Genomic DNA, 18,959 nt, shown 5'->3' on the forward strand with positions numbered 1-18,959 from the left:
AGCTGAATGTACCATCTAAAATCTCAATTATTTAACAATCATAACACTAGTGTGGCCTGTTCTGGTAAGATCCATCCACACCGTAGAAATAAAACATAATTCCACAATAACATTTTATTTTTATATTAAACTCTCGATTCAGCCACCCAGAATCAAAGGCCATCAAGACTCTCTCTGATATTTGCAAGTAATTCAGTGTTGCAATTCAGGGTAACGGGAAAATCCAGCACAGTCAAATCTTTCTCCTTTTTCCAAAAGTTTCCAGCTAGCCCTCAAAGGACCTTATTTTTAGAGAGGAAACTGGTGACTCGTGCATGGAAAAATCCTGGGGAATGATGGATTATTTTTAGCCAGATTAGAAAAACCTACAGGAAAAATCAAGGGCAATCAAAAAGTCTTTTATACTTTTTAGCAAAATAAGAAAAACAAGCAGAAAACCCCTACTTCACTCAGAATAGAGATTACAGAGTTTTTCATATAATCCCTCCATTTTGAGTTTATTTAATTCATCTGAACAACTTTTTTCCTAAAGTTGGGTAAAATATTACTGTGAAAAAGAAGTGCAAATCTGAATTATGAAACTATTGTCAAAAGTACCAGAATTTCAGCATTTCACAGCCAAAATAAAACTTTTTTGAAAGTCTGAAATTAAATTTATTTTCACTTAGGTGTTTTGGAAAATGCTGTTGATCAAATTAAATCCAATTTACAAAAAAATATTTCCCTGCTTCTAAATCTTTTTTTTTTCCCACTACTTATATCCCTATAGAAAAGGATAATGGTGATTAGAGCAATTATAGCAATTTCACAGCAACTCCTTTGAGATTTTTTCAAGCAAATTTATAGACCTATTTACTTTATTATGTATCTTAAGTGAAATAGCACAGTAAATGGTAATTTAGACACCACTGAATTGCTTATTTCAAGACAAAATGTTGTTATTTGTTAACATGGAAAGATTTTTTTAGTGGTTTTAACGTATATTTCTACTCTTGTGGGTCAGATATTGTCCTTGTGTGAATACATCTTTGAACAACTTCTTAGATGGTTATAAAATGAGTACAAAATCCTGTGGAGCTGATCCTCATTGCAGAAAAAATACAAAGTTTTTCATTCATTCAAACAAAAGTAAGAAGAAATCTGGACTGAAACCAAACATATGTTTACTCAAACTCTTACATAAAAATAAAAATCACGACTTGAGTCAATTTTATTTCCTTGCACTCCAGTTGTTTTGTGGACAAACCCACAAAGTCTGACCTAAACTAAGCTGAGGCTGAAGGTGGAAAATGAGAATCAGGCAGATGCAGCCTGGAAAATCCAAGCACACAAAGCAGGAGCAGGGGTTTTTGCTTTTGAAGCTACTTCACAGGGACATGGAGGGGAATAGTGATTTGAAAAAATATTTGACTGGAATATTTGACTGAAAAATATTTGCTGGGGCTTTGGGAGCAGCAGCACTCATGAAAAAAAAAAATTCTTGCAGCTCCCTCTTATAGGAATGGATTTTTTGGTGTCCAATAGTGTGGTTAACTCAGCCTGTTTTCATGACATTGGTAGGAATTTAGTATTTCTAGGGCTCCAAAATCTCACTGAAGTTCTGAAAGAGATCCAAAGGCCTAAATACCAACCACAGTTTCAGAAATGATTCAGAGGAGGCCAGACAGGGTGATGGATAAGGCTCATTTCCTTAGGAAACATTGCTAAAGTGCCATTCTGAACTTAACCATTTCAAGGTTATCAAAACATCACAGTCTGAAACCAAACATTGACCCAGCTGAAATTATTGAGGGTTTTTTAAAAAATTATTTTTTTCTGAATGTCACTTCCAGCCTGATTTCTCAGTTATTTTCTCCTCTGCAGTCTATAAACTGCATGAAAGGGGAAATCATCAGCAAGAAACCAGGTCTTTCTATTTCACTGTGACTTCTTTTGGCAGCAAAAGGGGATGAAGGCAGTGATGGCCTCATTATTTAGTTTTTAAAAAAAACATCCAAAATCCCATTGTCACCTGAAAAAATGGTGAAGGAGAAGCATGGAAAGAACACAAGAGCTGTTGAGATAAACTAATTGTAAGGGGGGTAATTGCCTGGCCCCTGAAATATTATTTGAGGTAACATTTGGATGCCAGAGTTTGAGTTTGCATCTTAGGCCACCTCAACCAACAGAAAACTGTGAACATCCAGTAAGTCACCACCATGAGGGACAGCAGGAGCCACAGAAATGTTGTTTCCCCAGCAGCCATGTGAAGCATTTCAGTTATTTTTCTTCTCAAGTGTGTAAAAATTAAAGTCTTGCCTGAGTTTTTTATAGGAGGAGTATCCTGCTCTCCTGAAATAAAAGCAAAACCCATCAAAATCCTCCTTTGACTGCAGAAAAGTTGTCAAAAAAGAAATCTCAATTACCAGATTTAAAAAGTAATTATTATCCTTCACTGTTTCAATTTTTCCAGTCTTTTCGATCCCTTCTTTAACTTTGTGCAACAGTAACAGCAAAAACCAATAAGCAAATAAAGCAAACCAATATGCTTGGGCAATGCATGTGTCCTGGGGGCAGCCAGATTGGCTTGAAACTGAGTGAGGAAAAGAATAGCATTTCAGGAGGGAAGTTTCTGACATGTTTTCATTCTTCTTTCAAGAATTGGAGGGCAGGAGGAATCACATATCTGTACTCCAAAGTCACTCTGTTCCCTGTAGTCTGTAGTTTTGGAAAAAAAAAAAAAAAAAAAAAAAAGAAGGAATTGACAGTTCTTCTTAGGTCAAACACCTCGTCTTTACCAGTGGGATTTCAGCTGTTCTCCCAAAATTTTGCTGCCCAAGGAAGCTGAAAAATTGGTATCAAAGAGCAGTCAGGAGTGAGTGAATATTTGCTTTACATCCTAGCAAAGCCAGACCTGACCCAGGACACCAGTGGCAGGTCTTTCCCCAGCCAGTGACCATCCTGACCCAGGAAAAGGTTGTTCAGCACAAACAATGCTTTGCAGAGCAAAAGTGAACTCTCTCAAAGCCATCTGATATCCTCTAACCTGAAACCGATCAAATCCAAGGTCTTTATCAGCACCTAAACTCTTCTGCCCCTTTTGGTAGGAAAGTGCTAGAAGCTCTTGGCCTTGGTCCTCAGCCTTAGACCACTGCATAAGTTACTGGTTTCACTTGACTGCTTCAGCATCTTGATTGAATCAAGCCCTTCCTTTCTGACCAAAAATATTCCTCTCCATCATTCCTGTGCCTTTTATTTATGAGAGTTCATTGATCAAAGCAAAGGAGCTGTCAGAGTGTGTTGGCGTAGTCAAGGTGGTTCCAGCACCTGCCCAAGGAGCTCTGTGAATATTCAGGCACAAGGCTACCCCAAGGTTGTTCAGCAATGGAGAAAATATTGGATTTGGCTATGCCAAGGACAAAGATTCAAGTGAAAACACCCTGACTTCAGGGGAAAAATGGGGGAAAAGACAGGAACAGAGTTGGGATAGAAAACAGCAAGGAAACCAGGGCTGGCTTCTACTGCTAGCATGAAAATTGGTGACAACAACTCCTTCTGAGACTGTGCATTTCTCTCCTCTCTGGTGACCTAACTGGACACACAAAGTTTAACAAGCTGCCTGCCTTGATTTCCAAACTTTTCCCATGCTGGAACATGCACCAGCCTCACCACCAAGCTGACTCCATCTACAACGTTAAATAAAACCAGGAATGGTTCCGCAGCCTTGAGACTAAGCAGTACAAGATGTCCAAGTCATACTGCAGAGCACCTGGTCCTGAGTCTTGTGGGGACTTTGTCTTGGTTTTAAGACATAATTAGTTCATTAACACTGATTTTTTACCACTTCAAATTATCTGGAACAAGGTGAGGTCTGTGTTGCAGGTCAGGGGTTTATGTTGCTTAAAGCAGGGGTGAGATGAGAGCCTGTGGAGGTGTCTGAGAGAGCAAAGGTGGAACTGTGTTGACAGACAAGAGTGAAAAAGCCAAATCTGATTATATCTCATCCATGCTGCTGAATGGGAGCACGTCCTGTCATCCTAGCCATTCCCAGGTATTTTCTAGGAGCATTAATTGGGCCAAAGCCAAAACAATCAGTTTGTTAAATTAGCAGTGCCATCACACTGGACAGGGCAGCCAAACTCCTGTTTACACTTCCAGAAGCAAACAGGAGAACTCCCCAGATATCAGAGATATTACATAGTGAAGAATTAAATGAGTCAGAATTATCTGTGTGAAATGTTTGGACCAGAATTATCTACACAAAACAGCTCAGCTGATCAGCTCATTTTTGTTCCCAGAGTTTGCAGTCGGAGAAATTGTGATGGGAAAAAAATCTCAAAAATCTCTTCCCACAACAGTTGGGAATACTCTTTTTCCATGTAATCAGTAAAGAGAAGACATGGAGAAATCAGGATTTAACCAGCCCTCATGTAACTTGTCTGGAAGGCTGAGCTCAGGTGCAAAAAGAAGCTGCAGAGAAGGTAAAGCCCTACTCATCTCAGAGGTGCACTCTGTAGAAGTTGGTTTTTTGTTGAGTAGCACATTGAAACCTTTAGAGGTTCCTTACAATCCAGAGTATTCACTGATTTAAGCAGATTTTGAATGAATTTATTTATTATTTCTAGCACTTAAAGCGTACGAACACAGTTTAAAATTGATAACAATAAGATCAATACAGGTCTTTCATGCTTTCTCCTTTTCCTGGTACACCCCACAGAGAAGAAAAGCTGAGTTCTCAGGAAATTTTTGAAGAAATTTTGTAACTGACAAAAATTCTGGCATTCAGACACCTGATAGCAACTGGCAGAAATAATTTGAGTTCAGTAACCTGGAAGAAGTCTCAGGGATCACATTAGACAAGGATACCTTGCAGCAAGTCAGGGAACAGGTCTGACCCAGAGGCATCAACAGGCAAAAGTGTGACCAAAATTTGCAGCTTGTGTTGGTTTGAAAAGCCAGGTGTCTGCTAAGGAAGGCAGGAGCCTCCCTTGAAATTGAAAATGGAAACCCCCCTCCCTCTGAATTGTTATAACTTTGAAATTAAGGGGCTCTCAGGCAAAGATATGGGAGTAGGAATAACAGTTCTTTATTAGGGAAAATTAAAAATACAAATGCAATAATACAAACAAAAAAGAACACTGCCAGAGTCAGAGCATGCGCTGTCCCCTGTGGGTCAGGGTGGTGGCACAGTCCCATCCCATGGGGGCTCAGCCCTCCTGCAGTGCCAGCTGTGCTTCTGCTGCAGCAGGGATCCTGCACAAGGCTGCAGTTTTCCTCTGCAGCTCCAGGACTGCTGGAGATGGGCCTGCTCTTCCTCTGGGAATGCAGGGCAGGAGAAAGCTGCTCCTCTGGGAATGCAGTGGGCAAAGGCTGCTGTGCTGTTCCAGGCTCAGATTGTATCCAGGTAGGAATGCTTGGCTCCTGCCCTGGGCGGAGCATCTCCCCATGGGATGCTGGAATTTGATCAGCCCTGCAGGGACACTCAGTGGCCATGGACAGCAGAGATCTCCTGGAGGGAGGATTGGCTGTGGGAGAGAGAAAGAAAAAACTGCCCCATGAACAGCAGAGAACTGCCCAGCTCTGACAGATGGGGATAGAACACACACCCCCATTTCCAACCTAAGACACAGCTGCTGAGGCCTGGCAGCACCACAACCCATCAGTGGTCCCTGTTATCACTCTGGCAGCACCTGACACTAGTTTGGCACGTGGAAATACCAGAGAGGAGCCCAGCTCTGGTGTTGCCAGGTGGCACAACTCAGGCTGGCACACCTGGGCTGGCTCTGCTGCTGTCCTTGCTCCCATGCTGGCAGCAGCACTGATGATAGTATTTTCCAAGTGCAAAAAATGCTTTACCTCAGCTTTGTCACTTTGTCAGAGGAAACAGGGCTCTGAGGAGGCTGATTTCTGCAGTGGTTGGGGATAGGACAAGGACATTGTGGAATCATGGACTCACAGAATGGTTCGGGTTGGAGGGGCCTTAAAGATCATCCAGTTCCAAGGGCAGAAAACCTTCCACTAGACCAGGTTGCTCCAAGCTCTGTCCAGCTTGGCCCTGGACACAGAAATACCTGCTCTGAAGCTCAAGCTCAAGCTTTTCTGGGAGCTAAAAATCTGGTAAAAAAACTAATCTGACAGAAAACCTCTCCTTACTCCAGCAATCTGTACTCAGCATTTGCTCTAGAGATGGCTCCAAATAAATGCTGACTCCAAGAGGTCAGACTTCAGGTAGCAAACAAGTTTCATAATCCAATTTGGGACTCAGAGCCTCGTGAAAGGCTGAAGATGTTGATAATCAACTGTCTCTGCACATCTTTGCAGGTTCACAGGTGCAGACCTCTTACATTGCCCCACAAATGTTACCCAGCCAAGGCTGTTTGGCTTCCCTGTGATTCAAATGAAGATAAATTTAGCAAAGCAGATGTAAAAACAGCATTCTGGAGCCTTCAGTGGTAAATTCTGCAATGAAGTTGGTTAGAATCCAAGACAAAAACTACAAGGTCAAATGACTACCAAAAATGGAGTAATGTTTTTAAATTTGAGTTATCAGATTCATTTTTCCACCCTCCATAATAAAAGGGACAAGAATCAGGAATGAATGGAAATGTTTGTACTGCAGAGACCCAAAGTGTTACTCAGACTGATTTCTTGCAGCTGTACAGGCTTAAAAGAAATGGAAATAGTAGAACATTATTTTTATCAAGTTGGATTGGAAGGCAGTGATGAAGCAGGTAATGTGAAAAAAACAAAGTATCATCCTCACAGCCTCTTTTCTAATCATAAATATATCTCATTTCAAGTCTTTTTTAGTGAAAGCTGCTGCTGAAATAAATCTCAGTCACACGCATGCTCCCTCTGAAATTAGGTTTATGATTCCATGGGTGCAAAGAAGCAATTTGGGTCTTGAAGAGATTTGCCAAGTCAGTGTTTATTGAGCACTTCAACATTTCAAAGTGAGGCCTAGCAATGCTTCCAGCTGAGTGAACAGACAAACTTGCATTGATTTCAACAGCACAGGACTAGATCCTAATTCCTTTCTTTTTCAGGAAAAAGGATCTGTGTTCTGTGATAATGACTGCTTACAGTTGTTAGCTGATCATAAAAGACTCCACTTTTTTTCTCTAAACAAGGCTCTTTCTCCTCATATCTTATGGCGCCTTGCAGTGTGGATTATCTGGCTGGGCTCATCCCGCAGACAAATCCCCCTCTATTCCCAGAATTCCTGTATTCCTGTGCCCCCTGTGCTCATTTGCTCATCACAAATGAGATTTGTAGAGCTCTGGAACAAAAGCCATCCAGAGATGAGGCAAAGCATTCCAAAATCTCTCCTTCCCTTCTCTGACTTCTTCCATTGCAATCGAGAGCAGAAACGGAACAATGCAGATTTAGGGTGTTGAAGGCTACAAGAAATTCTTTGTGCTGTGCAAAGTCCAGCAACCCCACAGAGGAGCCCAAACAGCCACCGGGTCCTGCCAAATATTCCACAGATGGATGCAGTGCCAGCGAGGTTGGGGACCACAGCAAACAAGAGGTAAAACACTCAAGACTTCCCAAAAGCCAAACTGGAAGCTTAGAGATGCAAACACCTGGTTCACTTAAAAGCGTCCCTCAACCCACCAGGAAAGGGGGGAATGCTGACAGGAATCACAGTGTCTGCTCAGCACATTTCTCCACATGCAGTAAAGCCCATGAGAGCAATTTTTAGATTGTAAGTGATTTTGGAAATTAGGACATTTTCAATGAATTTGCACACAAGATGTTCACAACTGTGTTACAAGAGTTAAAATCACTAAATTGCAGTGAAATGTCCACAGAACTTTCTAGGTCAGCTTCTGTTACAGAAAGGTCAGTTATGATTTGCAATATTCTCTGTTGAAACTCCTCATTATTTTGCAAGTCATTCGCAACCAAAATAGGCTTGCAGTATTTAAATTGGACAAGCAGGCCCTTCATGCTCCTCCTTTTGCTTTGTGCTTGCACAGCACCACAACAAGGTCTCTGCAGCACTACCAAAATACACCAAAAATCACCTTGTTGATGATAAAATGATTGCTTAAGGTTTATATTGATGTGTTACATTCACAGCCTCAAAGGGTTCTGTCCTGTTTTGTTGTTGACACTGGTTTCATGTTGTTCTAAATAAAATCTAGGATCTAAATAAAAGGATGTGCTTGGAAAATCAGGACTGTGCCTTTCCAGTGCTGCTTTGGAGTAGACAAGAACATGACAACAACATTTGCTGCAATTTTACTAGAAAATAAAATGTTCTGAGCACTAGCACAGTTCAAAAGCCCCTGGCATGGTTTGGACCTGTGCAGAACTGAGCACATACAATTCCTGGCTTCATTTCAGGATACAGATTATTCCTGTTTGGTAGATTGTATGACACTAACCTGCCTGGAAAACAATTGGAGTTCAATAATCCAAGTGTGGGCTGCACCACTCTGTACCCTCCACACTAAATAATAGGTCTGGGCACACTTAATTAGCTAATTTGGCCACAGCCAGGACACAAGTGAACTATTCAGGGACTTGTTTAGGAGAACTCCTTGTCATTTGCTGGGAAATTAAACAAATCACTGAAATCTCATATGTCTTGTAGGTTTTGCCTCAGAGAGTAAGCAAAGCAGATAATTTGAACAGAATCCTCTAAATTGGCCTGGATTGGCTCATTACCTGGCTGTTGTGTTCAAATAAATATAATGTTTACTGGGAGAGGAGGAAGAGTTCAAAAATACATTTTTTTTTTCCATTGCAGATTAATAATATGGAAATATTTTTGTCAGAAAGAAAAGGAGAGAGAGCAAAAATAGCTCTCAAGTGAGGCTGCTGCTACTCACTCCCCTGTTCCTGGATCCATGACAGCCATTATGTAACCAAAAGGAAAATTAGATGAAATAAACAGCAGAAGTTAATTGGGTCGATACCAAGTAAAAATATAATTAGTCAATGTATTTTGTGGCAAAGGCACTGACAGTATGTGGCTGTTCCTCAGCCTCAGTGGTGATCAGGGATCCTGCCATGTGTTTAAAACTTATTCATCATCAAGCATTTCCATGGAAACACACAGATGCATAACCTTTGGATCACTAATTTGGGGAATTGCTGCTCCCAAGGTTCTCTCTGCAGTGAAAACTCAGTCCAGGAGAGGGTAACAAACTGTGGTTCTGATACAGAAACCTCTCCACAAAGGAATTCATTCATAGCAGGATTGGGTGAGGGAAAGAAGGAAAAGTCATCTTGCAAAGAAGCAAAAAAGTCAAAAACTTGACCTTAATTTTTTCCTCTCAGAGTCTGAGTTGAGAAATGACAGCACTGGGAAGAGCCTGGAGAGTTTAGAAATGGCCAGATGCCCTCAGGAAGATTGAAATGTCTGCAAGAGTGTCAAATAAATGCTGTAATGAGAGACACCTTGGTTAAACACTGGGTTTGTTGTCCAAAGCTGCCCCCTTACAAAGCCAGATGAGAAGCAGCTCCACTACAACTTCTCCAGGTGAAGAAAAACCCTCCCACATTGGAATTGCCACAAGCTGATCCCACTTACTGTGACAGCAGCTCCCTGCTCCTACAAAACCCATGGACCCTTGACAAAATGTGGTCCTTCCCTCATGCTGTGAAAGCCAGGTCAGGCTGGTTGTGATGCACAAATCCACAAAGAGCATTTGGAAAGCATCAGTAAAAATCTGCTGCCTGAGTAAAAGGTGTTTTACTGCTCAGAGTAGTTCCACAGGAAATAAACACTGCAAGGGAAGCAGAGTGGTGTGGTGGGAGGGCAGCCCTGGATGTCCCTTCACATTCCTCCCGCTGCCCGGAATAAAATCAGCACCTGGGTGCCCTCCCAGGATAATTTGTGGTAAGAGATGCTCAGACAGGGAGGTTTGGGATATGATTCCCTTTAACAGCAGGGCCAGGAGTAAGGAATATTCTCTAAACCAACAGGATTCTCCCACTCCTGGTCTCTGTGTCCATGCCAGGCTCTGATGGGGAGGGGAAAGCAAATTATTCATAATGCCTGAAAGATAATGAACCCCATTATATCAGCATTAGTAGTTGAACATAAAGCCTCAAAAGCCAGAGCCTTCAGAGGTTGTTCATAATTATTTGAGGATTCTGTTGCTGCAGTGATGTGATAACTCCTGTGGACTGGAATTTCCTTAGGCACAACGGAGAGCTGAGCATAAAATGTGAAGCCTTAACTTCAAATTTTCTGGCTTTGGCTTAAGTCTGCCTCACAAAGGCCCTGCAATGCCTTTTGATTGTGTTTTGTCATGCATTGCCCAGCATCAGGGATAATGCAAGCAGGCGCACTGTCACTGACTGGGGGAGTTCATTCAGAACTGAGGGCCCTGTGACACAGCTCCCAGTGCTGCCACTGCCATCAGCCCTGATAAGGCTCTCCTGAGACACACAGCAAACTGAAAAGGTGACAGGATGGGGTGCACGGCCTTAAAACATGGACTTGCTCTCAGATTCTGTGCTACTGTAGATCTTTGAGACTTTCTGTGAAAGAAGAGCAGGTCAGGAGGAGAGACAACTGGGCTACAACTCTTAACCCTTTTTTCCCCCTGTGTGTTTCAATAAAACTCTGCAAGGGGCTGTGATCTTTCTCTACAGGGATGAACCTGCACATCTTGAAAAAGCTGCAGGTGCTGTGAGACTCCACACAGGATCTGCTGCACAGCAGATGTTTCTGGGAGTGAAAAAGGCTTTTAGAGCCACACTGACCCACTGAGTGCAACACTCCATAAAGAATGGTACAAAATCACATCAGTGCTACTGCTTAGATGGGATATTGGGAAGAAATCCTTCCCTGTGAGAGTAATGAGGCCCTGGCACAGGGTGCCTGGAGAAGCTGTGGCTGCCCCATCCCTGGAAGTGTCCAAGGCCAGGTTGAACAGGTCTTGGAGCAACCTGAGGTAGTGGAGGGTGTCCCTGACCATGGCACGAGGTGAGGACTGGGTGATTTTATAGGTCCCTTCCCACCCAAACCATTCTGAGATTCTGTATTCAGAGTCAAGCACCTGGGCAGACCCACCAGAAGACTTCTCCCTTTACAGTCTGGCAGAAGAATGACAGCAACTAGCCAGAAGGGAAAGAATCGGGAATTCAAGAGCTGAAATTCCTGCAGGAAGAAAACAGAGGGATTTCTTCAGTTGAAAACAACAATTACCCCAGACCTCACCATGTCCTCCATGCAAAACACATTCGATTAAACCACTCTCCTCCTCAGTACACTCTTTTATTCCCTGGCACACAACCATAACAAAGCTATTTATCTCTAAAAGCTGGGAAACAAAAAAAAAAAAAAGCCCAGATCATTAGAGGACAAGGTACACTTGAATTAAAGGCCACAGGCACAGTGAATTCAAATGAAATCTGAAGTACCATAGGTTTTACGTTGCTGGGAGAAGGACACACAATTCCTTGTCTCATTATCAGCAAGACATTGATTTTCTGTGGAAGTGTGCTTGAATTGCTCTTGATAGATATTACAACTTTCCTTCAACAAGAGCAGGATTGGTTCTTTCTAAAAACGGTTGGCTTTTTTTAAAAAAAAACCTCCTTTTTTAATACTTTCCCCACAGCAATGCAATTGATGGAGAAAATAGCTCAGCAAAAGCTCATTTTCTCTGCTCACCCCCAAGTGAATCCATTGCCTCATTTATATCTTTTATCTCCGTAAGATCTTTTTTGGTGCATAAAATATTTCATTCATTAAACTGCAAAGGGGCGAGGGGGGAAGGAATATCTGCTTAAACCCATCTTGTGGAGTTTAAATATGGGTGTGGATAGGATGGCCTGATAAGAAAAGAGAGTTTGCTTTCATTTTATTTCTGCATAGCAATAAAATGAGGGTGCTGAGCATCCAATTTTTGTGTTAGCAAAGAACAAGGATGATCATTTTATTGATTGACACAGGAAAAGGTTGTGTGTTGACTTAGAGCAATAACAAGAGGAAAAATGACTTTTCCATGTTTTTTTTTGTTTTCCATGGCAGCCAACGTCCTGGAAGAAGACTCAATGGAGCAGGACATAGAGAGCCCTGTCACAATCCATCAACCAAAGTTGCCCAAACAAGCGAGAGAGGATCTGCCAAAAAACATCAGCAAAGAATGTGCCAAGAGGAAAATCCAGAGGTACGTTCGGAAAGATGGGAAATGCAACGTCCACCACGGGAATGTCAGAGAGACTTACCGGTACTTGACTGACATCTTCACCACCCTGGTGGATCTCAAGTGGAGGTTCAACCTGCTGATCTTTGTCATGGTTTACACGGTGACCTGGCTCTTCTTCGGCATGATCTGGTGGCTCATTGCCTACATGCGAGGGGACATGGATCACATAGGGGACAGCACGTGGACCCCCTGCGTCAGCAACCTCAATGGGTTTGTCTCAGCCTTTTTATTCTCAATCGAGACCGAAACCACCATTGGGTACGGTTACCGGGTCATCACGGACAAGTGTCCCGAGGGAATTATCCTGCTTTTAGTGCAGTCTGTCCTAGGTTCTATCGTCAACGCCTTCATGGTTGGCTGCATGTTTGTGAAAATATCCCAACCCAAGAAGAGGGCAGAAACCTTGGTTTTTTCTACAAACGCAGTCATTTCCATGCGGGATGGAAAGCTGTGTCTGATGTTCCGAGTAGGAGACCTTAGGAATTCACACATTGTAGAGGCATCAATACGAGCCAAGTTGATCAAATCCAAACAGACAAAGGAGGGGGAATTTATACCACTCAACCAGACAGATATCAACGTAGGTTATTACACAGGGGATGATCGTCTCTTTTTGGTTTCACCACTGATCATCAGCCATGAGATTAACCAGCAGAGTCCTTTCTGGGAGATTTCCAAAGCCCAGTTGCCCAAAGAGGAGCTAGAAATTGTTGTAATCCTAGAAGGAATGGTGGAGGCAACAGGTAACATTTCTTATACTTTGTATGAGGTAAATGCTTTAATTTTAGCAAGGAAAATCAGTGGTTTTGCTTCGTTTTAAAGGAATCTCTTCCACAGTCGTTACATTTGAAAAAGGCGTCCGTTCTCTGGTGAGCTTCAAAATTAAAAGCATGCCCAGTTTAATTGTCTGTTCCATCTTGCCTAACGGAATTAGTGTTGTTTCTGCTCTGTTTGGAAAATGGGATAGCATCTCTCATTTTCTAAATTTTTCACAGCATGTCACCCAGTTATTTGTCATTCTATTGCAGGAGCAGCTCAACCACAGGGACCTTGTGGGATAAAATTGCTTAGGGAAAACAAAAAAAAAAAAAAAATTCAATGCAAAACTGTTTGTGATTAACATGGAAGCACCATGGTCCTGCTGTTTCCAATCACCCCTGGGTATCTGCAGAACAACTGCCAGCCCTGTGGCATTCCAAGGCTGGATCCAGTAGGAAGTGATGATGTGTTCAATTCTCTTTTTTTTTTTTTTTTTTTTTTTGCCTGCTCATTTTCCTTGGTTTTTGTTTTAACTTGTAGCATGGGGCTTGTTCCATCACAAAAGGTCTCGTCTGACTTGGTGTTTCACTGGGGCCCCACAGGAGTGCACAGAACACTGGAAGCTGGGATGTACAAACAAGGAATGTTGTGTCACCAGAGTCTTGTGGAGATGCTGGGTGGTTGTTACCTGCAATTATGCAGCAGAACAGCAGAAATCACTTGGTGCAGGGAAAAAAAGTGCTTGAAATCCACAGCAAATGCACCACTAAAATAATGTTTCTTTTTTGTATTAAAGCCAGAATTATAGAAGGGTACTTTTATCTGTGTTTTAAAAGCTGGAGGTGTTTTTTTCCTGTTAATAACAGCATCAGTGCCTGAAATGAGTAAATATAATCAACACACAGGAATGGCTATTATAAAATGAAGATCTGATGTCCTTGGGGGAGGAGAAAACACTGATTATAGGAATACAAGAATGAGATTTGCCATTTTTCCCCACAACTGCAGCAAAACCCAGGAAAGTTTGAGCACGTGGATTCCACAGCTCTGACAGAGGCACAACCTCTCCAACCCTAACTCATGTTTTGCAACTGGAGCCAGGAAATAAAGAGCAGTCTCTTACTAGAACATGTGTGTGTGTTTCACACATCTATTATGTGGTGTCAGAAGAAAACTGCATTTGTCACCATATAATAAACGTGTGAGACAAAAATGGAGCAGGGGAAAAAAAAAAACAACAAAAAAAAACCAACAAAAAACTGAAAGGAACTTGGCAGGGAATTTGAAGTGGAAAATGCAAGGCTTCCAAATTTTCCAGGAAGTAGGTGGTACTGAAGGAGAAATCAAGATGAAATGTTTAGTGCTCCTGATCTGTGCAGTAGGCACTGAGATTTCAAACATCTGCATCACCTTCGGGTGAGACAATGAGGAAATTGCTGTTTGTTCCCTTGAAACCATCCTGAGATCTCAGAATTGCAGCTGAAGGAACTTGACATCCCAAGGGGGCGGGGGATATTTTCAGGTTTGCTGAACACCGTGTTTTCCAGCAAAGAGATTGGCAAGGAGTGGAAGAATAAAAAATGTCTCACCAAAACCACCTACAAGATCAAAAGACAGAATATTTCTGCAGTGCAGCAGGTGTGGATTCGTTGGTTTAGAGTCTCATCTCTCTCTGCTTGTGACCCCCCTTCCCTCACCTCATTTTCACCCCTGCACACCCCAGGGCTCTCTGGGGTGTCCTTTGCTGCTGTGGCCTGACCACCTCTCCCACTCAGCCATCACCAGCCTCCACTGCAGCACAAAACCCCTCAGACGCCTTGGGCTGGCAAAGTTTGAGATAAAATCACATTTGTCGTTATCTGAAACCTTTCCAGTCCTTATCAAGAGAGAAACTGAATGCAGTGATTTGGAAACCCAGGGAAGATATCCAGGATTAAAGAGTTTCCCCTGCACTGGACGGGTCCATTTCCCATTTTAGACTCTTGTGTGTGGGTAGAGTCTCCTGCTGAGTGAGATATGAGCAGAGGGCATCAAATAATGTCAGAGTTATCAGCACAATTTCTAAAACATATTTGTGCAGGAGTAGCTTCCTTTGCTGGGCTTTGACCCCATGCATTGAGGGGTTTTTTTGTTGAAGGTACAATCAGGCCAACCTTCTACCAGCACTAGGAATTTTCACTCTTAATTTACAAATATTTACATATTGCGTCTCACTGAAAGACAATTTAGGCAGTCAAATATCCACCTTTCCTTCTTCCACCTGCTGCAGAGTGAGAGCAGGGAAAGAAGCTGCTCACAGCAGCAGAGCCCAGCCCTGCATTCCTGCCGGCAGAGTTTTTTTGGAATCCAAAATTATAAAAGCTGAAGCCAGGAAAATGTGATGTCACCTACAGCAGTATCCTCATTTGGTGTCATTGCTGAGGGATCCAAACCAGACTGAGGTCATCAGGTTGTGTCATCCATCAGAAAAGCCACTCCCAAATCTGAGCAGGAAAAACAAACCTTTATCTGTTTTCAGAGCTTCCCCACTCAGATACAGCTTCAGTGAGAAATAAAATGGAAATGATAAGGGTAAACCTTTGCTAATATTGTTATTAATTATTGATTCTGCTTAAATTTGACTCAACAGGTAAATACATTTATAATAGTTTCCACCCTAAGTGCTCCAAAATCACATTTATCTGCTGCATGAAACACAATTATTATGGATTCTCATGGGAATTCTGCATTGTGTGTTAGGACAGGAAATTAAGAATAATGCATTTTATTAAATGACATTAAAATAATGAACCAAATTAAAATTCAGCATAAAGTTCAACTCAAGGACCCCTTAATTCCCCATGGAAGCATTGCCATAACTTCCTGAGATGCAAAAAGAAGTGGAAATGTCTTTTCTAAGGCACATAACAAAGTATTATCCCAGGGGCAATTCCTCCACCTTGGTTATTCCCATTCTTTCTGCCATGAAAATCACTTTGAGGGCAGAATCCTCAGCAAGGCATTTTCCAAAAACATGAAGTCAATCTGACTCCTTCATCCAGCACCATCAAACACTCAAAATAAGGCTGGTTTATAAAAAATATTTGTTAAGGATCCTTTCAGTATGCATTTTTCTTGATTTATTTACAACAACATTTAAAAATATCTCTTTGCATTCAAAGGATAAAATTTTTGCAAAGATTTATCTGGTGGTGGTGCACGTCTCTCCAGTGTCCAAAAACATTGACTTTGGGACAACCAAAGCACATTAGGCTGCTGTAGAACCACTGAGGAGCCTTGAGGAATGGGGGAGGAAAAAAATCCAACCAAATTTCACTGCAGCTGGAGGACATCTGGTATTTCCACATTTTGCAGCCCCAGTTTCCCAGAGTTTTAAATGTAAAATAATCTACAGTTAAGAGTATTTTATGAAAATTGAATCCTAGCCATAGGCTTAAATTTTTTAAGTCTTTTTCACCTCATGAAATCTATTTCTAAGTGAAGCTTTATCATCATAAGTAAAGTAGGTATTTTAAAAAATTAAGCATAAGGAAAGATAAGGAAATAGACCCATAAGAAGGAAAGGAAAGCCTTTTAAATTTGGAAGGTGTAGTGGGAAGGTCAGGTAATGTAGAATACCAAGAGAAACTGAGAGAAATAAACTCAGAGAGAAAGATAAAAGAAAAGGTGGGGGGGGGAATGGTGAGAGAGAGAAAAATTATGAACAAGACTTGTGAAGTTGTGTCTGGCCAGTGGGATGCACTTGGTGACACTCTGGCAACTCCCTCTGCCTAAAAATAAACATTTTAGCATTGAACTGTTCCAAGGAAAGAAAATGATCCGCACATTTGTAGCTGTCAAAAAGGAAAAAAACAAACAACAACTAACAAAGCCAGCCAGAGAACCTCAGGTTCAGAGGGATAATTTTACAAATGAACTCAGAATAGGGTGCACTTATAATTCTGACACAGGGGCAGCTTTGAGAGCAGCATCTGCAGGAGGTTTTACAGCTACAGAAGCAACCACACTTGCCAGCTGTGGAAAACACGTGTGCAAAGCAATGAAATGTTCACTTGGATGGTTATTTATACAGTAAACAGTGTTATCAGCCCAACAAACATTGTATCAAGCTGTTCCCCTCTTCACTACAGCCCCTCTGACTGACTGGTTTGTTGTGGGTTTGATTTCTCTGGGATGAAATGCCATATTTACCCCTTAGCCTTGCCCAGTCCTAGCAAATATCTCCCTCTGATATGGATTTAAGCAGTTCCAACCCTTCAAAACCTCTCAGCACACTTTGCTCTCTCTCCAAACAAACACTGCTGGGGTTAGAGTTTCTCACTTGAATTTTCTACTGCTCTTCAAGGAAAAAAATATTTATCCTCTCCAACTGCTTCTTAAGGGCATGAAGGTGACAGGAAGAAAAACACCAGGATTTCTCCCACCTGAACACTTCTGCAAAACAAAGAAGAAAAAAATTGGGTTTCATTGTGCTCCAGGATGTGACTGAAATGCAGTTTAAGCAGGGTCAGGAACAAGTGGCTTCTGCTCCAAACTGGATCATCTTCATTCCAGAAATGATCAGACCACGAGGGCTCTCCAGTCTGCAGCTTTCCTTTCTATTTTCAGAGTTTTAACATCTCCTGCTGCTGGGTGCTAGACTTGGACAAGGTTTAACTTCTCACACATCCCCACTTCCCTGCAATTCCTTTCACCAGCAACTCCTTTTACTTCCATCCCATTTTAATTTCACTGATGCTAACAAAGTATTCCATTGTTATTTATTCTCACACAGAAAATCAGAGGCATTAGCAGGAGGGGAGTTCTAAATGCCAGCAGGGAAAGGAAGTCCCACCTCACTGGGATGTTTCCCTCAGGAAGATTTCTCTACAGGTGGAAAAGATGAGTTTCATTGCTGAAGAGGATTGCAAGACTTAAAGGAGGCAATTACAATTTCACAATAGTCAAAGCTATGAGGAATAGCAAGAAATCGAGGAGCAGTGTTTGTGGGAAATAAAAAGGTGATGCTGATTAGGAATATTTCAACTAAAATTTTGTATCTCACTTTTAGGGAAAAGGGATTACACATTTGTTTAACAGCTTTATTCTCTGGGTAGTGCTGTACTTTGCAAACCTGTTATGAATGTTTGAGAATGGCTTTTTGTCCATCTTTCACACATTTCTTACCAATTAATTCCTCAGCTCTTCACAACTCCAGCTGCTCCCTCACCCCTAAATGTTCAAATATAATATTCAGATTCAAACAGTAACTCACACTAAAAGGTAAGATCTCTAAAAGACAGGTGTTTAGGGATTACCTAACAGATCAAATATTATGAAATAATTCTGTGCTGACCACATATCAGACTTGCACAATAAGTGCTTTATTTTGCACCTCCTGTCTCTGCAATCCCTCCAAGATCTCCCTGGGCATGCAGAAAGGGCAGATCCCAGTTCTTCCCACACTCCCACCAGCCTCCCCTGTCAATGCTGTTCCTTCCTAAACCAGAGCCAAGCACAAAGAGGTGCCCCAAAATCCTGTGATTTTCATCATTTTTCATCACTGCTGAGCCTACACAGGTTATTCCCTGCAGGGCTCATGATCTCCATGGCCAGAGCAATAACAGCATCCCAAAATTTGCTTTAATTCTGGCCCTACTCCTGTTTCCCAAGAAGAAAGGCACAGTGGGAAGCTGGGCTGGCACCCTTGTCATTGACCAGCAGTCTTCCTAAAATCCTGTGACACCTAAACTCTTCCTAAAATCCTGTGATCCCCGACACTTAAACTCTTGTTAAAATCCCATGATTTCATTCACTTAAACTCTTCCTATAATCCCATGATTACAGACACCTAAACTCTTCTTAAAATCCTGATTCCAGATGCATAATCTCTTCCTAAAATCCCTTAACTCCAGACACTTAAACACTTCTTAAAATCCCGTGATCCCGAACACTTAAACTCTTCCTAAAATCCTGTGATTCCAGACACTTAGACTCTTCCTAGAATCCCATGATTCCAGACACTTAAACTCTTCTTAAAATACTGTGATTGCAGGCAGCTAAAGT

General features: G+C 41.9%; 1 protein-coding gene across 2 annotated transcripts in view; it reads left to right on the forward strand.

Annotated features, from left to right (window-relative positions):
- KCNJ6 (potassium inwardly rectifying channel subfamily J member 6) overlaps positions 1-18,959 on the forward strand; it is a 159,633-nt gene that overhangs the window by 110,514 nt on the left and 30,160 nt on the right. For both annotated transcript variants that reach the window (XM_064406473.1, XM_064406475.1), the window contains one exon: positions 11,978-12,898. In XM_064406473.1, the coding sequence (XP_064262543.1) occupies positions 11,978-12,898 (921 nt within the window). The remainder of the gene's footprint in view (positions 1-11,977; positions 12,899-18,959) is intronic.

This window comes from Passer domesticus, chromosome 2 (assembly GCF_036417665.1).
Source record: "Passer domesticus isolate bPasDom1 chromosome 2, bPasDom1.hap1, whole genome shotgun sequence".
In the NCBI taxonomy this organism is placed as follows: domain Eukaryota; kingdom Metazoa; phylum Chordata; class Aves; order Passeriformes; family Passeridae; genus Passer; species Passer domesticus.